This window comes from Callithrix jacchus, chromosome 10 (assembly GCF_049354715.1).
Source record: "Callithrix jacchus isolate 240 chromosome 10, calJac240_pri, whole genome shotgun sequence".
In the NCBI taxonomy this organism is placed as follows: Eukaryota; Metazoa; Chordata; class Mammalia; order Primates; family Cebidae; genus Callithrix; species Callithrix jacchus.
Window position 1 is genome coordinate 121,924,339 of NC_133511.1, and position 27,964 is coordinate 121,952,302.

The 27,964-nt window shown below is 55.5% G+C and overlaps 1 protein-coding gene and 1 pseudogene across 2 annotated transcripts; one reads left to right on the top strand and one right to left on the bottom strand.

Annotated features, from left to right (window-relative positions):
- Positions 1–306: 306 nt before the first annotated feature.
- EHD1 (EH domain containing 1) lies at positions 307–27,964 on the bottom strand. 2 transcript variants are annotated; one of them, XM_035263226.3, is made up of 7 exons: positions 27,886–27,964; positions 27,527–27,655; positions 26,302–26,728; positions 22,503–22,600; positions 7,558–7,970; positions 2,861–3,025; positions 307–2,396 (listed from the first exon to the last, which is right to left on the bottom strand). In XM_035263226.3, exons 1-7 carry the CDS (start codon positions 27,902–27,904, stop codon positions 1,872–1,874), a joined length of 1,776 nt encoding a protein of 591 aa, XP_035119117.1. In that variant the 5' UTR covers positions 27,905–27,964; the 3' UTR covers positions 307–1,871. The 2 variants fall into 2 exon arrangements, with proteins under 2 accessions (XP_035119117.1, XP_017833754.2); XM_017978265.3 differs by lacking the exon at positions 27,527–27,655.
- Positions 13,309–13,831, top strand: LOC100406638 (large ribosomal subunit protein eL20 pseudogene; annotated as a pseudogene).

Below are 27,964 nucleotides of genomic sequence, written 5' to 3' on the forward strand. Positions count from 1 at the left end.
TGAGGAGTGCCAGCCTAGGCCTCAGGTATCAACATCCTCCCGTCTGCTTCCCCCTCCCCACCCCAGGTGAACTCTTGCTCGGCTCCCACCTCGCACAGGGAACCCCCCAGGACCCCTTTTCCCTACAGACCTGGCCCTCTTAGCAGGAGGGGGCAGTTGCTGCCAAGCAGAGTAAGACTGGGCAGAGCTGGTAAGCTCGCCCCAGCAGCCTTGCCGTCTCCGTCCCTGCTGGCATTGCCCTTGACAGCACCGGGGGAAGAAGGCCAAGGGCTGCTGCCCCTGAAAAGACGAGGAGGCACCCAAAGCTTCGGCACAGTTCGGACTTTTTAATGCACGGACAAAGTCTTCACTTTCCTTCCCACGTGTGAACAAGCCGCTGCAAACTCAACAGCGACTTCCCGGGGAGGACAGTGTTGCGTCCATCCTCACCTAATACTGTGTGGGGTGACGGGCCAGTTCCTGTAGACTGAGCAGCGCTGCGGGGAGGCTCCCTGAGACCCCCAAGGGAGAGCCTGGTGGGACACCCAGCTATGCAGGACCTGGTGCTCCACCAGCTTCTGTGCCACCACTACCCGGACAGCCGCTGGCCTGCGAGTGTGCCTGGCCCTGGAGGCTGGGCCTTATGGCCCCAGGCAGAGGGGGAGGCAGACTGAACTGGCCCAGCTGCTGGGCCACAAGGCTCTGGTTTCTTATTGCTCAGCCTGGGGCCAGGGCGTTCTAAGGACATCCAAGTCAACCGCCCTCCTTTGCTAAACAGAGGAAGGTAGGTAGGAAATGAAGGGGGATTACAGGAGAAGGGGCTGGGTTTCCCCTGGCCCCACTGTCTGAACACAAAGAGCCTGGCCAGAACTACAGGCTTCCTCTCACCAGCACCAAGCTGTCATAAAGCCCCTCCATCCACCGCCAACCTCCCACCTCCTGCTGCGGAGAGTGCTCCGAAAGCTCCGGTTAAGTGAGAGGGTGAGGCAGGAGCTGGGACGACCACCCTTCTTCAGCCAGGAAATGCAACTCTGGGGTCCAAGAAGGGGATGCTCCCCGAGTACCCACATCTAATGCCCCCTGGGTGGGGCTGCCCCTTGGCTGGAGGGTGGGAAGGGGAGACAAAAATCACAGCTTTAGAAAGTGGTTGGGGAAATTCGGTCAAGTATGAAAGGTGTCACTTTACAGAACAGAAAGTAGCTTATGTATTTTTCTGGAAGACGTTCTCCTACTCCCCTGAAACCCCCAAGGAAGACCAAGGTGGTTGGGCCCTGCTGCTGTGACTGCTGAGCAGGGTGGCGCGCCAGAGCCGGTGGGGCTCGGGAGGAAGGGCAGGGCCTGAGCTTGGGGAGTCTGGGCTGGGGAGGGGAAGGCACAAGAACCCACTTCGCCTGAGAGCACAGGGGAGGCAGGGCTGGGTGAGGAAGGAAGCCACAGCCCGTGAAGCAACCTCAGCTCAGAAGCAAACGGAGGGCGCCTGGTGTTCCTGTCCACGAAGCCCCGGCCCAGCAGCTGCCAAAAGGTGACCCGGCTCCCCTGCGGTCACAGTCGCTGCACACACTGTCCAGCAGAGCCGGAGCAGAACAAAGGCCGGAGGCAGAGGCTGTGCACGTGGGGCTGTTGCACAGAGGCGGCGGTGACGAGGAACATTGCCCTAACGTTATATATTAAAATATCCATAGTTCATGTGCACAAAATTCCATCATCTCAGCCCGTCTCCCCCACCAGGCCCAGGAACAGCCTTAAAAGAAAGATGGTGGTTTTTCTTTTCGAGAGGCGAGGAAACATCCGCTCAGTCTTTATGGACCTCGAGAAATGGTGAGGCTTCCCCTCTCCCTCCCGTCTCTGCCTCCTGGCTGGGCATGGAGATGGCAGGGGCAGGATGGGCACTGTCACTCGTGCCTGCGTTTGGAGGGCGGCACCAGGTGCGGGGGCAGGTCGGCAGGCAGCTCGTGGCCCTCCAGCTTGACTTTGATGAGGTGGTTGGCCAGCGCAAACTCCTCGTCGTCCAGCAGCCCGTCCCTGTCCACGTCTGCCAGCTTCCAGATCTTCCCCAGCACGGTGTTGGGTAGCTTGGACTTCACCATCTCCTTCTTGGCGTTGGCGCCCGTGATCTTGCCGTTGACGGGGGACAGTGTGTAGAAGATCTCGTCATAGGTGGGCTTGTCTTTGCCCACCACCCACTCGACGTCATCAATGCCCTCGCCGGCCCCCTCACCGTAGCCGTGCCCGAAGGGCCCGTTCATGGTACCATCAAAGGCGCCGCCCTTGACCACCTGGGAAGGCATCAGGGACTCCTCCTGCCGCACCATCACCATCAGCCGTGCGATGTCGTTGGCCAGCATGTCGTCCACCGTGTCCAGCAGCTTGGGCTTCAGGGCCTGGAACTTGTTGAAGTCCTGAGTCTGCAGGAGTTCCTGTGGGTGGGGAAGGAAGCACAAGGGCTGGGAAGGGTGGCCCCTCCCAGACTCCCTGCCAAATGGTTCCAGCGAGGGCTCTACAAGCAGAAAGTGCTGCTCCCTGACACTAGCCGGGGTGACTCAATGAACCCCTCTGGGCCTTGGCTCCCTAACCTGTACACAGGAGGCAACTCCAGCTCTTTCCTGGCACAGCTTCGGCAAGGATTAATGGACAGGGCACCAGAGTGCCTGGCATGGCCCTGCCCTCCCCCCAACATGCAGGGTGAGTCACCACATTCCCCTCTGCGGTGTCACAGCCTGGGTCAGCTCTGAGTTGGGTGGGGTGCTGGTGATTAACCCAGCTGCTTCCGTTTGGGGAGGCCCTTCCCCATGGAGATGGGATTCCCTCCAAATCCAGTGACCCAGGCCTTCCTCCTGCCCTGATGGCTGCCAGCCCACATAGGGCCTTGGGACAGCTGTACCTGCATCTTGCGGAGGCTTGGGAAGTCACCGGGGGAGATCTGGTGCTCACGCTCGATCTTCTGGTAGATCTCTCCCAGGTTGTTCACCAGCTCTTTCTTTTTGCTCTCTTTCCCAAAGACATTGGGCATCTCCTTCTTGAGGGAGCTGATGATGTAGGCATGAACCTGTGAGGACGGGGGCAGGCATCAGGCGCTTTCTTGTCACATGCCCTGGCTGCTTCTAAGACCAGGGCCTCCAAGGACACTACAAGGTGCTCGCTCAGGAACAGGGAAGGGGAGGGGATGGGTCAAGCTGAAGGCCGCTGCCACCGCCAGCTCCCACTGGCCTAGGAGCAGACAGTCTGGCAGAGGCACAGCTGCTCATTGCCACAGGGCAGAGGGCAGGACAGAAAAAGCCACTTCCAACAAAAGACAACAGCCTTGGTCTTGCATGGATCACCATCACCGTGATGCCCCAGGGATAGTAGAACCAAGTTTGTCAACTGAAAGAAGGCCGTTTGTTGTGCCCCACTGGGAACGTTGCATACCCTCCATTCAATCCTCACTGCAGCCCTGTGGGGTGCGATTCCCCCAACCCTGGCCCTCTGAACGGCTGGGAAAGGCTGCCTGGGGCACTTGGCTCCCGTACGGAGGAGCTGGGATTGGAACTCAGGGCTGCTGAAGGTGGCCCACAGCCCACGTTCCTTCTGTTTCTCTGCAAGCCCCCTTCCCTGCAGCTGCCCCCTCCCACACAGCAGAGTGGGGAGCAGGCTTCCTGCAGGGCCGACCAGCCTGCACCTGCAAATCCCAGCCACATGTGGGTGGAGCCCACTGAACTCCAATGGGCCCTAGCCTGCTCCATGCCATCATCACAGCTCCGATGACGAAGGGTTTGAAAAATCCCATAAAGGCTTCTGGCGGTTGCCAGCTTTATCCAAGCTTCAATACCTTGCTTAGACATGTGCCAGTTCAGGGCAGCACCCCCTTCATTTCCTGGGAGTGAGTTGAGAACCTGGCAGCCCTGAGAGCAGCCCAGCCCTCAGATCCCTCAGCTTTGCCAAGTTGCCTCCAGCCACGGAGGGCCAGCCAGCCTCGATGCCCTTCTCCCCGGCTCCAGCCCGTCCACCTCCCCACTCAGCTTCAGCCTTCTGCCCTGGCTGGGGGCCTGGCTGAGAACTGCCTGAGGGAAGCAGCCCCATACCATGTGGGTCTGGATCTAGGGTCTCCCAGGGACACAGTGGCAGACAGGTCCCAGGCCAGTGGGAGTCACCACAGACAGCACCACTCAGTCCAGGAAAAGGAAACGGCAGGTGTGAGGGAACACTGGAGGCCACGGGATTTTCCAGGTGCGGTGACTCAGCATGCCTGGGGCCCGGCAGTCACACACTATCTCACGGATGACCACGCAGGGGCCCATGCCTGCCCCTTGTCCTGTCTGTCCTGGAAGGTGGCTGAGCAGGGGAGCTCTCTCTGCCCTGCAAGGAGAGGGGCTCTGCTAGGGCCACACCCCTCAGCTCCGGACATCCTTTGTCCTTTGAGGCTGGGGTCACTCACAGGGGTTTTCACATGGGTCCTCTCTCAGAGCTGGCTCCACTCACAGGGAAGCTCCAGAAGGGAGATAGAAAAATACCCGGCCAGCCGGCATGGTGGCTCACACCTGTAATCCCAGCACTCTGGGAGGCTGAGGCAGGCAGATCACCTGAAGTCAGGAGTTTGAGACCAGCCTGATCAACATGGTAAAACCCTGTCTCTACTAAAATATAAAAATAGCCGGGCGTGGTGGCGCACACCTGTAGTCCCAGCTACCGGGAGGATCAGGCAGGAGAATGGCTTGAGCCTGGAGGCGGAGGTTGCAGTGAGCCAAGATCGCACCACTGCACTCCAGCCTGGGCAACAGAGTAAGACTCCATCTCCAAAGAATAAAAATAAGAAAAGCACACAGCCCTGTGTCTTCCATAGCAGGCACCTGACCTGTGCCTGCCCATGCACGCAGCTCACAGGTCTCAGGCCAGAATTCGGACTCCTCATCTGCAGGGTGAGGTGGGGCCCAGGGTACTTGGGGCACAAGGGGAGGACAGTGGTGGCAAAGGATGAAGGGTCAGCTCTCACCGCTCAGGCCAGGCAGCACCCACATGCCCTCTGACTGGCCTTGAGATAGTGTGGGCATGAGGGCGGCTGTGCTCCATGCCTGCGGAGTCTCCATGACTCTGAGCAAGCAGGGGCATGGGCTCCCCAGGAGGTGCCCACCCTCAGTCCTCAGTTACACTCTGGACATCAGGGGACTGTGACCCTAGCCACAGGTATGGCTGCCACTGAAGCCTTAATGCCCACACAACATCTGCCCTGGTACTCCCTGCATGCCACAAGGTGGGGGCAAGCACCCCGCTCTCTGTGCTGTCTCACCCAAGAACCCGGGGCTATCACCAAAGGGCCTGCCTTGGCAGGCAGGACACCTCCTCAGCCATGCTCTGGCCTGGCCTGGAGATAGAAGCTATAGCAAGGGCCTTAAAAAAAATTTTTTTTTTAATTAAATAGAGCAGAGTCTCACTAGGTAACACCAGCTCAGGCTGGCCTTGAACTCCTGGCCGTAAGGGATCTTCCTGCTTTGGCCTCCTAAAGTGCTGGGATTACAGGTGTGAGCCACCATGCCTGGCGAGAGCCTATTTCCTTTCTTTTTTTTTTTTTTTTAAGATGGAGTTTTGCTCTTGTTACCCAGGCTGGAGTGCAATAGCATAATCTTGGCTTACTGCAACCTCCGCCTCCCAGGTTCAAGCGATTCTCCTGCCTCAGCCTACCGAGTAGCTGGAATTACGGGCATGTGCCACCACGCCTGGCTAATTTTTGTATTTTTTTAAATAGAGATGGAGTTTCTCCATGTTGGTCAGGCTGGTTTCAAACTACTGACTTCAGGTGATCCGCCTGCCTTGGCCTCCCAAAGTGTTGGGATTACAGGCATGAACTACTGTGCCCAGCCGCCTATTTCTTTTTTTGAGACAGAATCTTGCTCTGCTGCCCAGGCTGGAGTGCAATGGCACAATCTTGGCTCACTGCAACCTCTGCCTCCTATGTTCAAGCGATTCTCCTGTCTCAGCCTCCTGAGTAGCTGGGATTATAGGCACATGCCACCACACCCAGCTAATTTTTGTATTTTTTTTTAGTAGAGATGGAGTTTTGCTGTGTTGGCCAGGCTGGTCTCAAACTCCTAACCTCAGGTGATCTGCCCATCCACCTCAGCCTCTCAAAGTGCTGGGATTACAGGCATGAGGCACCGAGCCTGGCTGGAGCCTATTTCTTAAACAACTGAGCTTTGTGCTAAGAGTCGGAAAGAACAGCTGGGTGCCCTGCTAAGATACGAGTGTGGACTTGGTCACTTCTCAGCTTTTCAGACAGTCTGTGTCAAGCAGTCCTGTCCACGGGTCAACCCCAACCATAACCGAGACTGTCACTCATGGTGACTCATCTAGGCCAGCCCACGGCAAGGTGCTATTCAAAGTCAGACACCATAAGGGCATGTACTCTGTCACTCTGTGTTGGGAGCGTCTGCTGGTGGCATCAACCTTAGTTTCCTAGACCCAGCCACGCTGGCTCTCACTCAAGTACTTGGTCAGCCACTAACATTCCAAACCCTTCGGCCACTCAGAGGCTGCTGCTAAGTGCCGCTAGGCCTGGGCTGCCAGGAGGGGTGAGGATGGTCTGCGAGGCCTGCTGGACTGACACTGCCTCAGCGTGACCCTGGCTTCAGTGCCCAGTGCTCCCTGGGCTATAGGCTGGCACCCCATCGCCTCAAGAGCTGCTTCCTGTCGCAGCTTAAGTCTCAGCTCCTGCAGGGCCCTCCCCAGCCCCTCCACCCCACCGAGACAGCCCCCAGCACTGGCTCCTGCAGCAGCCTGAGCTCACTCTGAGATGACACAAATAACTGATGCGTATTTTTTGTTCATGTCTCCGTTTTCCCCATGAAGGCTGATGAGTGAACAGGGGCGGTGGATGGGAGACACCATGTCCCCGGTGTCCAGCACCATGCTGAATATACTTCAGGCTCAATAAACCCCAGATGGGTGGGTAATCCCAGCACTTTGGGAGGCCGAGGCGGGCGCATCACCTGAGGTCGCATCACCTGAGGAGTTTGAGACCAGCCTGGCCAACATGGTGAAACCCCATCTCTAATAAAAGTACAAAAAGTAGCCGGGTGTGGTGGCAGGTGCCTGTGACCCCAGCTACTCGGGAGGCTGAGGCAGGAAAATTGCTTGAACCTGGGAGGTGGAGGTTGCCACGAGTCAGGATAGGGCCACTGCACTCGAGCCTGGGCAATGGATCGAGACTTCGTCTCAAAAACAAAAAACCCCAGAGGGAAGCCAACAAGCCTCAGAGCTCTATCCCCCAGCACCCCCATTTCTGAGGCTCTCTCCTTTGCTTCTGCAGCAACTTCCTGTGTGCTGTTTCTGTGTTGTAAGCATAGTCAAACCCTTCTTGGCATAGTTGGGGTATAAACCACAAACAGAACAAGTTAAGAAGGAGGCTGGGTGGAGAATCTTAGTTAAAAGCAGGCTGCACTCTGGTGCTGACCAAGGACTGGTTTCTGCACACAGAAACTGCGAAGGGCAGGTCTGCCTGAGCAGTGAGCTGGGATGGGTCTTGGGCAGTCCTGGGACCCTCAGTGCCAGTCTCAGAGCCCCACCGCCCTGCCTGGCAATAGGCCGCTCCCCTCACCCAGGGCCTACCTTGGCCAGCCGCGCCCGCTTGATCAGGTCATTGAGCTTCCTGAGGGCAGCGTTTCGGGGCAGAGACTGGATGTCCTTGAAGAGGTCCTGCTCCTCGGCCTCAAAGAGCTTGCGGTTGTCGGGGATGAGGAGCGGGTGGGACCAAAAGGAGCCGATGTAGACTCTGACCACCTCAGGGGTGTTGATGATCTTGCCCAGGGACCACATGAGGGCCCCGTACACCCGCATCAGCTGCTGCGTCTCGATCTGGTCTGCCTTGTTCAATACCACGCGGATCTTGTCCTCGTGGTTCTTCAGAGCCTTGATCACTTCCGAGAACTCATCAGAGATGTCCAGCTTATGGGCATCGAAGAGCAGGATGATGCGGTCCACCCGCTCGGCGAACCACTCCAGGACAGCTGCAAAGTCATAGCCTGGGGAGAGAGAAGGGAGAGCTCAGGGGCGCCAAGGGACCCGCTGCTCTGATGGTTCTCATCTCTAACCTGGCCTGGTATTTCTCAGCCTGAGATCGTTTTTGAAATTCCTAGAAGGGGCCAGCATGGTGGCTCACGCCTATAATCGCAGCACTTTGGGAGGCCGAGGTGGGCAGATCATGACGTCAAGAGATGGAGACTGTACTGGCCAACATAGTGAAACCTCGTCTCTACTAAAAATACTAAAATTAGCCGAGCGTGGTGGTGCGTGCTCGTAGAACCCAGCCACTTGACAGGCTGAGGCAGGAGAATCGTTTGAACCCAGAGACAGAGGTTGCAGTAAGCCAAGATTGCACCATTGCACTCCAGCCTGGGCAACAGAGTGAGACTCCATCTCAAAAAAAAAAAAGATTCCTAGAAGGCACTCATCTAGACGGTACAGCACCCTGAAGGCAGGATCACCTTCCCTGTTCCTGCCCCCGCCACAACACTCGCCGACCCATGTAGCACCTGCCGTAAACACGTGCTAATGCAAAAGTTGTCCCACAGTCCAAGCTCTAAAGTGGGTTGGACAAGGGCAAGAGTGAGGAGGAGACCTAGCACTGTGCTCAGCATGGCACAGAGGGTAGAACACAGACTCCAGTGTTGCCACCTGCCAGCTGTGTGCCCTGGGATGGCCGTGACAAGAGGCGCCTGCAACAGTAAGTGCTGCTGCTCCTCATTCAGTGTGGATGTGCCAGGCTTCCCAGTTTGCAGGGATCTCACTTATTTTCTGCAACAAAGGTTGGCAAACTACAGCTCCGGGATCAAACATGGCCCACCACCTGTTTATGTAAATAAAGTTTTATTGAAACAAAGCCATGCTCATTTGTATTATCCATGGCTTCTTTTGTCTGACACAGCAGAGTTCAGTCATTGTGACAGAAACTATAAGGTCTGCAAAGCTGGAAGAATTAACTATCTGACCTTACAGAAAAAGTTTGCTGACCTCTGCTCTACAAGAAAAGCAACCCAGGAAGTGCTACAAACCACTTCCCCTTCCTGGGTCTTAAATACTTCTCCAAAGAAGTGGCTGGACTGGATAGACTCCAGCTTTAAGCTCTACAGTCTTTCTTTGGTTTTTAATTTTATATTCATTTTTTCAGAGACAGGGTTTTGCTCTGTCACTGGGGCTGAAGCACAGTGGCACAGTCTTGGCTCACTGTAACCTTGAACTCCTGGGCCCAAGCCACCCCCCACCTTAGAGTCCTGAGTAGCTGGGACTACAGGCATGTGCCACCATGTCTAGCAAATTGTTAAATTTTTATTTTGTAGAGGTGGGGGTCTCATTAAGTTGTCTACGCTGAACTCCTGGGCTCAAGAGAGCCTCCCACCTCAGCCTCCCAAAGTTCTGGGAAGACAGACCTGGGCCAGCATGCCTGGATTCTAAACTCTATTCTATATTGCTTCCTACCAACCTGTTACGGCCCAGTGAAGGCCCAGCAATTAAAGTGAACTCTGTCGCCTGTGGCAGACTGCTCGTTGGAATTCCATCTAAAGGAGGAACTAGACATAACTATCTAGTTTCAGCTGGATTCGTGGCCTCGCAGCTTGAGACTGCATTTCCCAGCATCCCTTGCAGCAGAAAAGAACAAGAAAAGGTGCATGAGCCCTTTGTTGTCTTCTCCCTCCTGAGGACTGGGACGCAGGCGTGATGGGAGGAGCCGGAGCAAGCACCCCGTGTTCAGAGATGAAAGCTGCATGTTCAGAATGGCCTTGGACTATTGCTTTTCACATAGACTATCAGATATCTGACTTAAGCCAGTGAGTTTTGGGTTCTGTAACCGAGGTTTAATTGGAATCCTGTTTGACAACCAGGCCTCTTCAAAAATATTTCCACTTCGGCCTGGGCAACATGGTGAAATCCCATCTCTACAAAGGTGGTGCAGGCCTGTAGTCCCAGCTACTTGGGAGGCTAAGGCAGGAGGATAACCTGCACCCAGGAGGTTGAGGCTGCAGTGAGCCACGATCACGCCACTGCACTCCAGCCTGGGTGACACAGTGAGACCACCTCAAAAACAAAACAGAACAGCCAGGTGCGGTGGCGCACACCTGTAATCCCAGCACTTTGGGAGGTTGAGGCAGGTGGATCATGAGGTCAAAAGTTCAAGATCCAGCCTGGCCAAGATGGTGAAACCCCTTCTCTACTAAAAATACAAAAAATTAGCTGGGCATGGTGGCACATCCCTGTAGTCCCAGCTACTAGGAAGGCTGAGGTAGGAGAACTGCTTGAAGCCAGGAGGTGGAGGTTGTAGTGAGCCAAGACTGCACCACTGAGCTCTAGCCTGGCGACAGAGCAAGACTCCTTCTCAAAAAACAAAACAAAACAAAAAAATCCACACCTCTTCCTCTGCCCCTAGAGTAAAACTTCTCTGTCCCTCATGGTCTAGGAAGAGTAAGGAGTGACAGGCAGGCTGTGTTGAAACAAAGGCCTGGAGTCCTGGAGAGGGGCCACATCCTCTCTGGCTGATTCTGGGCCAGCCTCCGTGTCCCTGGCTCAGTGGCTCAGTCTTCCCACATGTCTCAGGTCACCCAAATGTAGGCCAGCCCTCTTCAGAAGCACCAAGTACTTCCCAGAGAGCAGCCAGGCTCTGGAAATGAGCTGGAGAAGCCACTCCTGCACGGGACAGTCAGGATTGCCCAACTCAGACCCAAACCCTTTCTCACCCCCACAGCCTGCTCCCAGCATCTCCGTGAAAAACACTCACCACCCCCTCACCAAACTGGGGATGGAGACAGGCGCTCTCTAGACTGAGAGGGACAGAAAAGCAGCAGCGAGGCAGGAGCTCCAGGGACAAAGCATCAAGGAAAAGTGGCATCTGGGCAAGGTCACTCACAGTGATGGGAGGCCAGCCCTGCCATCCCCAGTGGGAACCTGCTGCTGACTGTTCCACTGCATGGGGCCCCCTTGGTGGCATCCACTGCTCCCACCCTGTGAAGCCCTCCAGGGGGAAGGCAGGTCCACAGCCCTGGCTCCCAGAGAGGCTGCCTCCACGCACAAGTGCGCCAAGATAAACAGCACCATGCAGTGTACAGGGTTGAGCTTATTCGTGTGATAAACACTCCCACTGCTGGCCCCACGCCCAAGCGTGCTTGGCGCCATCTGTAAGCCCAAAGCCACGGGGCACGGAGCCCCTCCCCAAACCTGGCATTCCCAGAGGGAACTCGGGCCACTAAATAAGATGGCTCTGCACTCCACTCCCAGCCCCTGCCACCGACTCTGTGGCCTGCCTTCTCAGTTACTTTCTCCATCTGTGAAACTTAAATACCAATTCCTCGACCTGGCACAGGGAGGAGGGCGTGTGGGAGCACTGGGCCCCCAGCCCAGGACCCAGCAGGGAGGGCCTCCCCGTCGGCAGGCTGGGGCAGGGGAAGCCAGGGCTCTGTGGAAACAAGGGGCCAGCAGCCTGGGACCCATCACCAGGCAAAGACTTTCATTCTTGAGCAAAGTCACCAGAACGTACAGAAAATCCCAAATCCGTGGCTTCAGCCATACTGCCATGCAGCCTCCCCATAGATGATGTGCGACTACTCCCCACCCCAGCCCAATAGGAAATCGGGTGCTTGAGGGCCAAGCTTCTTAACAGGGAGGGGTGCAGGGAGCTGGGGTCCTGGCTATCAGCCCGGGCAAGGAGGCCTGCCCAGCCTTCCAGAGGCTCAGGTGGATGGTCGGAGATAGCAGACCTGCCAGGTTCCCTGAGCCCAGAAGGTGTGGGAGGGCATCATGCCAGGGCACCTCATGCTACCACAGGCTCCTGCTTCCAAAGTACAAGGCCCTGGGAGCCTGGACTCTCTGCAGCTGGCTCCAAGCTCCACAGGAGGGGATGCCTGGGGGGTGAAGTCTCAGCAGAAAGCCAGAAAGAGAGGCCAAGGGCAAAGTGAGGGAAGCAGGGGCAGGGAGAGGTTGCCTCTGTCCCCGGGGCCACCAGGCCACACTGGCTGAGCCTGCAGGGCCTCCCTGGGGCCCACAGCGCACAGCCTTTTATGGCCAGCTCTGGGAACGCAGGTCAGTGCTGAAAAGACGATGACTCAAGGGCTGAGGCTCCTCGCTCAGTAAAAGGGGGGCCCAGCTTCTCCCCTCCTCAAACCGTTTGTCCTCAGCCCGCCACAAGCTGAAACTAGAATTCACACAGCTGGGGAGGCGGTGATGCCAAAACCAAGTTCTTGGGAACAGGGGCGCCCTGATGGGCTGTGCTTGGCTGTGTTAGCTTTGGCCTCGGAGTCAGGACAGTGCCTGGGGAGCTGAGGTCACCCTCCCAAACTCCACCCAGCAAGGCCCCACTCCCACCTCCCCCTGGATGGCTGGGGGACCCTGGGAAAGAGAGAAAAAGGAGAAGGAAGAGTGAGCACTCTAAAACTCCCTGCCCCCCACCCCGTCCAGGAGCCCCGCCCCACCTGCCCCAAAACCCATGTCTCAAGTTGGAGTCAACAGAGCTAAGCCCGTTTTTTTGCAGGTGAATAAAATTTCCTGTTTATTATAGAAAATGCTCTTTTCCTGTCAGGGAAACACAGTGACTGGCTAGCTACACCCACAGGTGACAAAAAGGGCCACAACACTTGGGCCTGGGCCACACAGGCATGTGACCACGTGACTACAAGCCCCACCAGGCCCACCTGCGCTCCTTAGCCCACCAGGCCCCCACTGCCCTTAAAGGCACCGGACTCAGCCTTAAAGACGCCGGGTTTCACGAAGCGCCAAAGGCTACACCGCACAGTGGTAGCTCGAGCCACTCTCAATCAGAGCTGGGTGGCCGGTGACAAGTACAGAACAGGGTCGGCCAGCACCCCGGCACTGGCCAAAGCAACGAGCCTTCAGAGTTTGGAACGCATCAAGGCCAGCTGGGAGTCCGACACCACCTAATGCAACAGCAATTCCCAACAGCAAAAGCAGGAAGTTGTGTGTGCTGGGTGAGAGAGTACAATGTCCCCTCTAAGGTAGGGGCCTGCTATTAGCTTGACAGGCTCAGACCCCGGTGGGAGTCACCGAACTGACACCTAGCAAAAGGACACAGAAAACATGGCCCAATCGGGTGGGCTGGAGAGGAAGGCCCACCTGCAAAGGGAGTGGTTTCAGCGAGTGAAAGCCAGAGCACCTCTGATGAGGGATCATGAGCCACGAGGAAGCTCTGGCTCAGAAAATCCCGGGACCTGGAAGACATGACGCTAAGTGGTGAAATAAGCCTGTCCAAGGAAGACACACACGCAGCCAACACGCATATGAAAAAATACTCAACATCACCAATCATTAGAGAAATGCAAATCAGCTTTTGCGGGTGGCGGCGAGCGTGAAGAGAACACCATGAAGGCTTCGGGCACACTACGAGAGTACAGGGTGGTGGGTCGCTGCCTGCCCACCCCCAAATGCCACACACCGCCCCTCTACTGCATGCGAATCTTTGCACCTAATCATGTTGTCGCCAAGTCCGGCTTCTGGTACTTCGTGTCTCAGTTGAAGAAGATGAAGAAGTCTTCAGGGGAGATTGTCTACCTTGGGCAGGTGTTTGAGAAGTCCCCTCTTCGGGTGAAGAACTTCGGTATCTGGCTGCGCTATGACTCCCGGAGCGGCACCCACAACATGTACCGGGAATACTGGGACCTGACCACTGCAGGCGCTGTCACTCAGTGCTGCCCGGCACCGCGCCCGGGCCCACTCCATCCAGATCATGAAAGTGGAGGAGATCGCAGCCAGCAAGTGCCGCCGGCTGGCCCTCAAGCAGTTCCACGACTCCAAGACCAAGTTCCCGCTGCCCCACCGCGTCCTGCGCCGTCAGCACAAGCCACACTTCACCACCAAGAGGCCCAACACTTTCTTCTAGGTGTGGGGCCCTTTTTTCGCCCAGGTGTGCCCCAAATAAACTCAGGAATGCCCCGGTGGAAAAAAAAAAAAAAAGAAATGCAAATCGAACCACAATGAGACACCATCTCATACCAGTCAGAATGGCTATTATTAAAAAGCCTAAAAATAACAGATGCTGGTGAGGTTGTAGAGAAAGGGAACATTTACACACTACTGGTGGGAACGTAAGCCAGCTCAGCCTCTGTGGAAAGCAGCTTGGAAATTTCTGAAAGAACTTAAAACAGAACTACCATTCGACCCAGCAATCGCATTACTGGGCACCCTAAAGAATTGATACCCTAAAGGATACCAATCACTCTACCATAAGGACACATGCACACATACGTTGATCATGGCACTATTCATGATAGCAAAGACTGAATCCGCATAAATACTCATCTACAGTAGACTGGATAAAGAAAACGTGGTACAGGCCGGGACGGTGGCTCATGCCCATAATCCCAACACTTAGGGAGGCTGAGGTGGGGAGATCATGAGGTCAGAAGATCAAGACCATTCCGGTTATCATAGTGAAATCCCGTCTGTACTAAAAATACAAAAACGATTAGCCAGGTGTGGTGTGCACCTGTAGCCCCATCTACTCGGGAGGCTGAGACAGGAGAATCGCTTGAACCCGGGAGGCGCAGACTACGGTGAGCCAAGATCGCACCACTGCACTCCAGCCTGGGTGACAGAGCAAGACTCTGTCTCAAAAAAGGAAGAAGAAAACATGGTACATATACAACATAGAATACTATGCAGCCATAAAAAGGAACCAGATCATGTCCTTTGCAGCAAGATGGACAGAGCTGGAGGCCATTATCCTCAGCAAACTGACACTGGAACAGAAAACCAAACACTGCACGTTCTCACTTATCCATGTGCGCTAAACATCGAGTACACATGGAAACAATGAAGAGAAGCACTGACACCGGGGCCTACTTGAGGGTGTGGACAGAAAAACCGCCTATCAGGCTGGGCACGGTGGCTCACACTTGTAATCACAGCACTTTTGGAGGCTGAGGCAGGAGGACTGTTTGAGCCCAGCCTGGACAACATAATGAGACCCTCCTCTCTACAAAAATTTAAAAATTAGCTGGGTGTAGTGGCATGCATCTGTATTCCCAGCTACTTGGGAGGCTGAGGTAAGAGGATTGTTTGGGCCAGGGAGGCTGAGGCTACAGTGAACTGTGATTGTGCCACTGCACTCCAAGCCTGGGTGACAGAACGAGACCCTGTCTCCAAAAAAGAAAAAGAAAAAGAAAACAAAAATGACCTATCCAATACTATGCTTGTTACCTGGGTGACGAAATAATCTATATGCCAAACCTCACAACACTGCATTTACCCAAACAACAAACCTGTGTATGTATCCCCGAACCTAAAACCAAAGTTTCTTTAAAACGTCCTGTCACGGAAGGACGGCTATGGCACCGCAGGATTCCACTTACAGGAGATACCAGGATAATCAAGTGCACAGAAAAGGAACACAGACGGGGGCGTGCAGGGGCTGCGGGGCACAGGGAGCGGGGAGGGGAGCTGGTGTTCAACAGGAAGGGTTTCCAATTGGGAAATGAAGAGTCTGGAGCTGGGTGGTGGTGACGTGCTAAATGCCACGGAACTGCACACCTAAAAAGAGTTAAAATGGGCCGGGTGTGATGGTTCACACCTGTAATCCCAGCACTTTGGGAAGCCAACATGGGTGGATCACCTGAGGTCGGGGGTTCAAGATCAGCCTGGCCAACATGGTGAAACCCCATCTCTACTAAAAATACAAAAATTAGCCAGGCGTGGTGCTGTGCACCTATAATTCCAGCTACTTGGGAGGTTAGGGCAGGAGAATCACTTGAACCCAGGAGGCGGAGGTTGCAGTGAGCCAAGATCGCGCCATTGCACTCCAGCCTGGGTGACAGAGTGAAACTCCATCTCCAAGAAAAAAAAAGGCTAAAATGGTAAATATTATATGTTAGGTGTATTTTATCACAGTTTTTAAAAGACAGAAACGAAAAGTCCTGGGGTGTGGGATGAGAGAACAGGGTGGCTCTCGGCAACCAGGCTGGGCCAAGTGTGGCGCCTCAGGACAGGGGCCTCTCATGGTGAGCTGGGTCCCGCCGGGCCTCCTCTGGGGGGACCTGCCTTCCTGACTACAGCCCAACCATGCTTCCCACCCCAGCACAGAAGGGGAAGAGGGAGGTTCTCTGGCCTCCACACCCTACTCCAGCAGCCTCCAAAACACAGGTAGTTCCAGCCGCTGGGGGAAAAGCTGCTTTATACATTCCAAAGTTTTCTAGAACATGAAACAATGGAGGGTTTGTCTCCAATCGACTTTGGTTTCCTGTCATTCAAGCCCCATGGGCTTCAGTATTTGTCACCCTAGCTCTCCATCACACAGGCTCCCAACGCGTGCTGCGGGGGCCCAGGAGAACAATACAGAGACCCAGGAACGAAGAGGAGTCTGCACCTGAGAGCTCGTTCCTGGGCTGCTTCAGGCTGACGCGCCTCTGGAAGGGTTTTTCAGCAGAGCGCAGAGGCACCCCCATTCCTCAGCATTTACCTGAGAGCAGCACACGTCCACACAAAGCACAAACTTGACTCAAGACTGCCCCAAGATGGAACAAGCCAAGTGCCCCCTACAGGTTATGGATGACAACTGATGGGAAAGAGCCCCCGACGAAGAGGAGCAGGCCACAGGCATTCTCAAACACCCAGATGCAGCTCAGAAGCAGCCTGCTAGGTGAAGGCAGAAGTGACAGGCTTCAGCCTGTGTGATTCCATTTAGGTGACATTCCGGAAGAGGCGAAAGTTAGAGACAAAGGTCAGTGGGCTGCCTAGGACCAGGAGCGACTGTGAGGGGCACAGGAACTTTCGGGTGATGAGAATACTCTATCGTGGCAGTGGCAGCCCAGGAATGCTTTGTAGAGCAGGACACATGAGGAGGGTGGGCTTTGCTACACACCATGTAGACCCCAGCACATCAGACACAAGCAGCAAAGGAGGGACGGGAGGGGGCAGAGGAGCTCTGGAATCAGGCCCACATTTCCATCCTGAACCTTCTACTCAACAACCAGCTGCATGGCCCAGCAGGCCTCTGGCCTCTCGGAGCCTCAGTTCCCAGCTTCAGTCTGTACCGTGAAAACAGTAGGTTTCCAGCTCAGAGGGCGAGGGAGGAGGGAGTGCGCCTGGCACGCTGTGAGCAGGAGTAAATGTTTGTTCTTATTTACTCCCAGGATTTGCATTTTGGGCTTAAGAAGCTCAGATTCTGATGGGTGTGTAGGCAAGGACTTCAAAGGCATGAGGAATGCCTCATCCCCAGAATATAAACGGAATGTTTGCAGGCGCTTGGCCAGCTGCTCCCCAACCCGCCACCAGCACGCAGCCTGAGAAACAGGTGTCGAGCGCGGGCAGCGCCTGGTACGCCTCCTCCTCGGCAGAGCCTGTGCGCCCCCAGCAGAGGCTGCGGCCAAAAGCTGTCCTGGCATCCTAGCCTGCTGGGCCACAGAGGGAGGGCACAGCCAGGTGGGGTGGGCAGAGGACTTCCGGAGGCCTGGAGCTGGGAGCAAAGGAGGGCCTGGAACCAAATGGGAAACCCCAGTTGAGTCAGCACTGTGCTGAGGATATTCCCCAGGATGTTACTCAGATCAAAGTCTGGGAAGCCCTGGGTTTTTCCGTCTCTTTACTAGCAACCAGCTGACACTTAAACACTTAATTGTGTCCCAGGTGCTAGGGCAAGAGCTTAACATGTAAATTCTGGTAATCCACAATAACCCGAGAGGCTGCGGTGCTTCCTGATGGACGGATGCAGCTCAAGGGGCCACAACAACTCCCTAGAGCCACTCGGCTCCTCAAGTACTGACGTGGGATTTGAACCTTCTGATCTACCTGTGCTGTGGACGCTGAATCCAAGAGGGACACAGCATCTGGCCTGGCTCATGGCCTTTGGACCGCCCCTGGGAGCATTCGATGGTCTGCAGAGCACCCTGGTGAAACCCTGCCATGGGGGGCTGCTGCCAGTGGCATCTCCATCTTGGGAGGTATTGGCAGGAAGTGGGGGCTGCCCACGGTGCAGGCCCACCTCTGGGCCAGAGGGCTCAGGCCACACAGGTGGGAGTGTGGGCAGGGAGGCTCCATCCAACCACTAAGGATCAGAACAACTCCCAGGCTTAGAGGGAGCCTGCAGACCAGCAGGGCAAGTGAGAGCCCAGGGGACCAGGCTCCCTGGATAGCCTGAGGGGTCATTTGTGGCTGGAGACAGGGAACAGGGAAAGGGAAGACGATACCAGACCTCAGGTCCATTTCAGGACTGCAGTCTAACCTTGGGCAGGAGAGAAGCAGAGGGCGGCCTCTGTGCATCTCAGGAGGCCCAAAAGAGGCAAAGATCTGTCTGACCCGAGTTCTCGGCACTCCTTCACCCACAGCCTTCATGCCAAGGCCCCGTTCTCAGTCCTGCCGCAGTAGGAGCACAAACCCTGCCTGGGTTCAAATCCTAGTGCTGACACTTGCTGGCCTGGCTGTCATCTTAGGCCAATTACTTAAATTTCCTAAGCCTCTGCTTCCTCCTCTGAAAGGCAGGACCTTCTCCTAGATGCAGCTGCTGTATAACTCACTGACGTGGCAGTGGCCAGCAGAAAGTCAGACACAAAGCTGGCCAGGTTTCTCATCTGCTACTGCAAGTTAAAACAACACTCCCCTGCTGCTACAGCTTCCATGGGGAGACTGAGGCACAAAAACTCCCGGTTAGCTCACAGTTGCCTAGTGACCACAATGGGGAACAAACTGGCTGGGCTGTCCACAGAGGCCCCACCGGGGATGACTCGGCACCCAGGCCCTGAGGGGACCATGCAGTTGGTCGGCAGCCCGTGAAGCCAAGGGCACTAGCCCTGCTGTGCCCAACTGCCCTTTGGAATGCCCTTATCAGTCACACAGGCAGCACTCAAGAATAAGTGCAGCCCCCACAGGCCACCTCTCTCTGCTGACATAGGACAATATTATCTTTAAAGTCACTCAGCTTAGCACACAGGCAAAGGCAGCCCAAGAGACCCCAACCCAGCCCGCTTCTCCTCACTGAGGCGATCCTCAGGGGTCCCTGACAGAGCGCAGCTGCCTCCTGACCACTTTGGGCCTGCACCAGCCCACTTTATCTTTCTAGACTGTGTTTCCTGCATAGACTAGGACCATGGGGAAAGGGGAAAAAAAGTCAGGAGGGGTCAGGCAGGGCCAGACACGGCGGGAAATGGAAGTAAATGCAATTAGCCACCCCAATGTCCATCCATGGCCTCCACAAGGACATGTTTCCAGGGAATGGGCTGGCAGGCCAGGGGAGGCGTGTCGCACTGGGGCCCACATGCTCTGCAGGTCCTATCTTTCTGAGAGGGAAACACCTGCTTTCCATGCCAACGGCAAAAGCAGTGGTAGGCGGCCAGCCCTGTTGGGAATGCACTGCTCCGCTCTGACTTCCTCCGCTGGTCAGGCCACATGGGCCTTTCCATCACTGATGGGCGGGGCAGGAAAGAGAAATCCACTCCTCCTGTGTCTACCTGGGGTTCTCTTCCTGGAGTTTATACCCAGCACCTCAAAGAGGTACCCAGTGATGGTCTTTCTCTTGACAATAAAACACCAACATCAAACCCTAACCAGGTAACTTTTAGTAAAATACATCTAAACCAAGGCCACTAGGGCTATGGAGGAAAAGAAATGTCTAGTAAAATCGGTTTGATCTCTAGCAGGAAACCTCTCTTCCAATCAGAGGGATGTACTTCTCTTTCAGCCCCTGCCTCCTTCCTGCCCATAATGGGCAGAGATGACCTTCTGTGGATATAGGGGAGCCTGACCTCTCAAGGACACAGAGGAGCCACACTTTGCACCTGGAGGGGACAGGGAGGTCACACAGGCAGAGCATGACAGCACACTGACAGCAGCCTCGTGTCCTGCTGGCTTGCTCCCCCACCTGTCATCTGCATAGGCAACTCCAGGGTGGGGACCACAAGGTAATGCGCATGTCCACCCCTTGCTCCCAATCAAAATGCCATGTTGTGTCTGAGATCTACTGAAATGGAGAGTACACTTCAGTGCTTGTCCCAGAGACAGCCAGTGTAAACACCTGTGCCTGCCTCTTTCCTACCATGGAAAGGAAGCAGAGGGATTAGGAGGTAGGGAGGGAGTGTCTCAGAGGGCAGGGCCAAAGCAAGCAACACAAGACATACAACCACAGCCAAGCGTGGTGGCCTGCACCTGCGGGCCCAGCTACTTGGGAGACTAAGGTGGAAGGATCGCTTGAGCCCAGGAGCTCAAGGCTGCAATGAGCTAGGGTCACACCACTGTACTCCTGCCTGAGTGAGACCCTGTCTCTAAAAAATAATAATTTTTTCAGCCAGGCACGGTGGCTCATGTCTCTAATCCCGGCACTGTGGGAGGCCCACTGCAACCTCCACCTCCTGGTTTCAAGCGATTCTCCTGCCTCCCGAGTAGCTGGGACTACAGGTACATGCCACCATGCCTGGCTAATTTTTGTGTTTTTAGTAGAGACGAGGTTTTACCATGTTGGCCAAGCTGGTCTCGAACTCCTGATCTCATGATCCACTTGCCTCGGCCTCCCAAAGTGCTGGGATTACAGGTGTGAGCCACCACACCTGGCCTCTTCTTTTTTATGAGACAACAGAGGCCACAAAAACCTTGAACCCTTCCTGTCAAACACCTTAACTCAAGCGCCAAAGGCCACACTGAGCAGTGGCACTCTGGCTGGATAAGGGTCTTCTTGTGTGCCACTGTTCTTTACCCCGGGATGTGTACATAGCAGCTGGCCTGCTGGGGCTTCAGCCTCTATCTGATGGCTGGATCAGAGGAGTTCCCAGGTATGCTAATGAAAAGATAACAGATAGAGGCTCAGAGTCCTTCCAGAATACCCCAGCCCTGGAGGCAGACTCGGAACAAACTCCCTTAGTGGTTCTTTCAGGGAGAGGTTGCAGTGAGCCAAGATCACGTCACTGCACTCCAGCCTGGGCAACACAGAGAACTCCATCTCCAAAAAAAAATTAAAGAGTAACTTATTCGGCCAGGTGTGGTGACACACCTGCAATCCCAGCACTTTGGGAGGCTGAGGCCGGCAGATCACCTGAGGTCAGGAGTTTGAGACCAGCCTGGCCAACATGGTGAAACCCCATCTCTACTGAAAATATAAAAATTAGCTGGGTGTGGTGGTAGGCACCTGTAATCCCAGCTACTCCGGAGGGTAAGGTGGGAGGATCACTTGAATCTGGGAGTAGGAGGCTGCAGTGAACCGAGATCGTGCCATTGCACTCCAGCCTGGGAGACAGAGAGAGACTGTCTCAAAAAAAAAAAAAAATAATAGAGTAACTTATTCAGATTTTCTGACCTTGCTTTGGCAAATGACAGGGTTTTTGCTGATCACGCATTTTCTTAAAACTGGGTTGGAACAATAACAGCAGTAAGAAATAAAAATATTAGCGCTTGCCTTTTTTTTTTTTTTTTTTCAGAAGTGGTCTCTGAATCTACTCCCTTGAACTCCCAGGAGCGTCACTATCACCAGAGGTGCGAGAATCTAAAAGCTTAACTGGCAGCTCGAAAGCGGATAAGGGCCAGTGATTTCAGTATGTTCTGAGGCAGCCCTACATGGACAAGGCCGGCAAGCCTGGAAGGAAAGAGAAGCAAGGTTTCTCAGCTCCAAGAACAGAGTCCCGATGCCCTCAGAGTCCCAGGAGAGAGAAACGTGCACTCCAAATCCTAGCTGCCGGCTTTGACTACAAGGCTACCCCACCACAGGCCAGGCCAGAGGGAACGGCACCCGGGAAGGATCTGCAAGTTAATCATCAGCAAAGTTGCTCCCTTGTCCTCAACCCCTCTTTGAGTTTGATCTTATTTCATTTTCACTTTTGGAGCTGCGGACTCCACTCCTCACCTTCCTGGTACTAGTCTACCTTCAAGCTCCTCCCAGAAAGCATCAGACTCCAAGGCACCCCACCCTTCTGAGAAAAACCAGCAGTGAAAGATAGGGGACAGTTCAGGCTCGTTCAGAACCAGAAAAGAGTTTGGCAGAATCCAGGCAGGAGCTGACACAATTGGAACGGGCATGGCGCACTACTGCACAGTATGAAGGCCAGGGAGGCTGCTGACTGTCAGCCTCTAAGCAGATGTAAGCAAATTTCCACCAGCCCCTAAATGTTTCATGAATTTCTGCCCGCTTCTCCTTTTACCTGGCTCTCTCAGTCTGGCTGGACTCAAAAGGAATTTATATGGCTTTGAGAGGCAGAGCTTTTCAACACAGACTAAGGATAATAAGCTCCAGGGACCAGGGGCTGGTTCAGAGTCAGCTGCTTCCTGCACCCTCACAGGATGGCCCGAGGCCCATTCCGATCCTGTTGTTTCCAGCATGCCCCAGGGGTTCAAAAGCATGACAGCCACACAAGATTGGCTGTGGTCTCACCTCCTCGCTTGAGCCAAGGAGGAAAGCAGCTCTCGCCCTCAGTGCACAGAGCACTGTGGAGATGGGAGGCTGATGTAAAATGGGTTCTCCCTCGGACACATTTTTTTAAGACAGCCTGAGGCTGGAAGAAATCTCAAGGTCAGCATCTGAATCAGGATGCTGACCTCAGAGAGGAGGAGGTGTGACAGCACCAGCGCCGTGAGCCGCGGTCAGTGTTTACCTCTGCTGATGCGCTGCTTCTCTCCGGACAGGATCCCGGGGGTGTCGATGATACTGATGCTGTCCAGGACGGGGTTGGGCAGCTGGGCACACATGAACCTACATGAGAGCAAGCGCCAGAAGAGAGGCGTCACGACGCAGTCCTCCAGGCTCCCGACGTAACAAAGGGCTCTCTGTACCCCTTCCCTCCATCTCTGGCTTCCTTTCCAGAAGCGGGGAACTGACAGGTGGTTTTCTATCTTAATTTCCCGGGGTGGCTGGCAAATTGTACAGACTTTTTCAACTGGGAATGCAACCAGCAGGCTCAAACTCACCCACATCAGCACTTCCTCACATTCGCTTTTCCCCTAGAGTTGGAGAGGTCAACTTTCAAGCTGCTGACTTGTTAGTGAAAACTGCACCAGCCTAGGTTACCATTCAATTCATAGGGGAAACAGAAGGTGACACTGGGACCTTGAAATCCCATGTTAGAATTTTCCACCACTGGGCTAAATTTCTACCCTGAAGAGAGCCGGCCCCTTCCTACTGCTGCTAGGGCCAGCCCTGCCCTTTCAATCAGCCACTTGGGTGAGGGAACTGAAACTGATGGCCGGCAACAGCTCGGGACCACACAGGATGGTAGACAGTGGGATGGAGAGGCACAGACGTGTCATTCTCTGAAAGTCAGAGCAGGCTGAGGAAGAACAAAGCCATGGAGAGGCTGGCAACTCTCGGGCCAGGGCTCAGCTACAAACACTGGAGTTTCACACTAAGCTTAGAACAGCCCAGAAAGGCAAGGGGCAGTCTCAGTTGAAAGCAGGGATGCTTCACTGGACACAGGAAAAGCTCCTTTAAAAATTTCTCTGAAAGGCCAGGTGTAGTGGCGCATGCCTGTAATCCTAGAACTTTGGGAGGCCGAGGCGAGTGGATCATTTGAGGCCAGGAGTTCAAGACCAGCCTGGCCAACGTGGTGAAACTCCATCTCTACCAAAAATAGAAAAATTAGCTGGGTGTGGTGACAGGTACCTGTAATCCCAGCTACTCAGGAGGCTGAGGCAGAGAATTGCTTGAAGCCAGGAGGTGGAGGTTGCAGTGAGCCCACATTTTGTGCCACTGCACTCCAACCTGGGCAACAGAGCAAGACTGTCTCAAAAAAAAAAAAAACTTCTCTGAAAAAGGTAGTGAGAGCAAAGAAAAGGCTGACCCCATTACCTGTAGGACACAAACTTGAAGCTGCCTTTCCAACAGAGGGGAGGAATCTGAGCTGATCGGCTTCTCCCTTTGGCCCCAACCCCCAGTGACCAGGGGCCCCCATGCAGAGGGCAGCTGGCCAGGGCAAGGGGTGCTGCCTGCAAGGCAGCGGAGCAAGACCAGCTGCCCCTCAGGGCGAGCAAAGCGTGGGCCTTACTCTCACCAGTGCCAGCAGCAATGCATGCAGGCCTGCACTGGAAGGAGCCGCTGGAGAGATGACGACAGAATAGAAGGATGGGAAGTAGAATTGGCTCTGGGAAGTCACATACATAAAAATGCCTCATAAATGAGCCCAGAAAGCAAGTTAATATCTATAGGACCCAGAAACCACTTGCTCTGCAGAGCCCGTGGTGTATGGCTGAAAACAAGAAAGGGATCAAGCAGCAGAGATGCCTCCGATTCCATCTCCCCAAGGATGCACAGGTTTCATCTCGCACAAGCGCAGTCCCAGTTACGCAGTGAGTTTTCACAAGACACTCTTAGGACACCCTGACTGCACCCTGCCTTGGTCTGCTCCAGCTGATTTTATTCTTAGAGCAGCCACATAGGGGGAAAAAGCCGGAAAGTCAAATTCATGACTCAATGAGTCTCTTTAAGACTCGGCTGGAGAGGCTGTATCAGCCAGAGAAAAGCCCCCTTTGTTGCACCCTTCTTGCCAGGCGTCCTCCCCACACTTCACATCCTGACACAGCTCAGGGCCCCAGCTCGGGCTGATAGGGCCCTTTCTAGAGGGCCATCAGCCATCAGGGATCCTCTGGAGATGAGGTGGCAGCACGAAGGAAATAAAAGTGTGCTACCTCTCAGATCCTGTGGCACCAATGTCACCAAAGCACCAGGCTTGGACCAAGCAATGCTGAATTGCTCTTTTCGGGGAAGCAGCAGCAGCAGGCAGTGACCAGCTACGAAAAGCCAGACAGTCAGTGCTGCTTAACCTAATGGGTGACTTCCACAAACCAGGTGGACCCTCTAAGCCTCGGTTTCCTGAGCCAGTGAGGTGGGGGCTGCCGAGATGAGGTCTAAGATCCTTCCAGCTCTGAAACTTTAGGCTTCCAAATTCAGAAAACTGGTCCTGTGCCATGTTTTTCCTTTCAAAAAAGGTCTGCCCTCGCAAGGAAAGTGAAGCGCTTGGGACAGCAGAGGCAGCAGGGAAAGTGACCCTTACCATGGCTTCCCAAAGTTTTGCACGGAAGCAGAGACCTAACACTTGGACTTTCCGGAACAGCAGCCAAACTTTCCACAGGGTCAAAGGGCTCCCTGTCAGCTAATGGTTTCAGCTAGTCACTTATCTACCTGGCAATCCTGAAACAAGGAGGGAAGGCTGGGGCAAGAGGACCCTGCCTCTTCAGGACCCTTAGCCCAAAGAGCTGGGCCTGATACACAAACGCCAACAGCCATAGTACAGGAGGGCAGGCTGAAATGCCTGCAAGTGGCAACAGACCACGCTGAAGGTCAGCTCTGTGCATGGAGCAGTCCTGGCCACCGGCTTGGCTCTAGGGCAAGGTGCCCTGCACGGCTGGATGGCCTCTGGAAAGGAATGTGATCCCACAGGGCGGGGACTTGGAAGGCAAGATTCAAAGATTCCTTCGGGGCTCTTCCCTGGTGCAGACTGCAGACTCTGAAAGGCATGCAGGAGTCGTAGAATGTGGGGTGGCAGGGAGGGCAGGGTTTGGGAAGTATTTTGGTATGTCGCCTGGGGGTGGGGACCAGGATGCCTCGAGTTCCTTTGGAGAAAAGTGAGCCTGGGCATTGCACTCCTTAGACGGGAGGCCACTGTTTCATTCACAGCACTGAGAGAGGCAGAGGCTTGGGGATCACTCTCATCACATGCAGAGGCCACTTAACTGGGAGAGAGAGGTCCAAGTGGGTGAAAGCAGCTCAGATTCTGTCCCTCAGTCCACAGAAGGGCTCAGGGCTAGAATCTCATCGCAGGACCCCAGCACCACCACCTCCTCCTGCTTCCCAAAACCCTTTAAGGCAGCACTGACCGCTTGAGAACTGCCTTTGGGAGAAGCGTTCAAACCTCAACTGTCCCCTCCAAGGGGCTGTCCCAAAGTCAGCAAGCCACAGCAGATTCTCCTCCTCCCTCCTACACAAAACCACAGTCCCAGGGGAGGCAGAGCAGAGCCACACCGCCCCAGCGAAGGGACTGGGTAAAAGTTTCATTGTGTTTTGCTATGACACTTAAGAAGACAAGGAGGGAAGGGTTGATGTGCCTGAACCAAGTGCATCCAGTCTGCGGGAAGGAGGTGAAGACCAAGAAAGAGAGCGCAGGAATGGTTCAGTCCTGGTTCTGAGGGGAGTGGGGCTGGGATTTGTGGGAGGGCTTGGTGGTTAACCTGGAAGATTCTGGGGAAGACAGAAGCTGGGGGAGCTGGCAACGCCCACTCCTAAACCCCAGATGGGTTTTCTCTGGGAAGCGGCAGGGCCCTTGGGCCAGGGAGTGGTCACTGAGGGTCTCACTGGGGCCTCGTAGACAAAGAACGGCGGGGGTGACAGCCACGGCAGGGTCCGGCTCTGAGTGAGGGCTGGCCCGGGCCGCGCCCCACCCCCCTGGAGTGATGGGTGGGTACCTGTTGAGGAAAGCGTTGCCGAAGGCGTTGAGCTTGCGGAAGGGGCGCCGCGGGTCCACCACGAGCGCGTTACCCGGCACCACGCCCTCGGTGGGGCCGTGCATGACGGCGATGAAGGAGTCGGTGGTGGGCTCGGGCCCGATGCGCATCCCCGGGAAGTCCTGCTCGATCAGGTGCCGGATGAAGGTGGTCTTGCCAGTGCTGTACTGGCCCACCAGGAGCACCATGGGCTTGTTGTCGAAGTCAGCGTCCTCCAGCGCGGGCGAGTGGAACTCGTGGAAGCGGTAGTGCTCCTCCAGGGGCAGCAGCTTCTGCGCGTACAGCTGCCGCAGCCCCTCGGCCACCGTCTGGAAGAGCTCCGGCTCCTTCTTGCGGCGGGCATCCTTGCTGACCCAGCTGAACATGCTGCCGGACACGGGGCTGGCTGCTGCAGGGCAGAGCAGCGGCTGAGAGCCGGGAGAGGGCGCAGAGCCAAGGCGGGGCCGGCCGGGACAGGGGGCGGGGAGCGACCCACACTGGGCAGGCGCACAACCGCCGAGGCGCCCTCTGCCGAGTGGAGCGCGCCCCTTGCGGAGCGGCCTTTATAGGATCGGTCCCTAAGTGGCCACGGGAGCCGCCGCGGCGAGGGCGGGGCGGAATTGGGAGAGTTAGGGAGGAACCCCTCTGGCCCCGCCCCTTAGCCTCGTGCCACGTCCTCCCCTCCCCTGCCTCCCATTGGTTTATTCCGAATCTCGCGAGACCGTGGTTCGGGTGCCGTGGCAACCGCACCTGTTTCGCCCTGCCCCTCGTGGGGGAGGCTCGTGGAGGTGCTGTGGTTGGGAAGGCCGGGAGTAGACGGCGTCCGGCGCGAGAAGGTCTCTGGCCTGCGCACCTTCCGGTACCGTGGACACCCACACCCCGAGGGATGGCTCCACGAGACACCCAGTCAGGCATTCCGGTTCCCTGACTATGCGCCTCGCCCGCCGTTCCCCACGTGCCCGTCCTCCTCCCGCTGACTCAGAATCCCCCGAGGCATCGCAGGACCCCCGGGCCGCCGCACCACCTCCTCTCAGCCCCGCTTCTCAGACACACACTGTCTTTGTCCCCTCATCTTTTATCTGTTTTGGGAGAGGGAGAAACAGGATAGAGGTAGCAGAGCAAGCTGAGGGAGTAGAGAATCCCGGGCGGGGTGGTGACAGAGGAAAGAAAAATGGGCAGGGAGAAGGGGGCACACGGGCAAACTGACCGGCAGCGTGAGGCCTGACCTCCCCTCGGGCCGACGTGGTGGGAGTGGGAGAGGGACACAAGCTGGGGAGGACATGCGTGACTCCGGACGCGCGCGGGAGAAGAGAAGGCTTCACTACAGAGGTGACAGCTGGGGCAAAACAGGAGGCCATAAGGAGGAAGTTGAGGCCCTCTGACCACTTGCATTTAGGGAAGTGAAATCGGAAATTCCCTATGTGGTGAAGAGGGGGAGTTTGGGGGCAACAATGAAATTTTGTGGGAACTTAGGGGAAAATTTAAAAACCCAAATACTTCCGCTTTCCCCCCGGGGTCACCACCATTTACCATCTTTTACTGAACCTGTGCCCTACCTCCCCTTACCAGTTCCTGGCTGTCCCATGGGGCTCACTCCCCTGCCATCCTCCCCGGCCACACGCAGACCCTTTCGGCTGGCCAGACT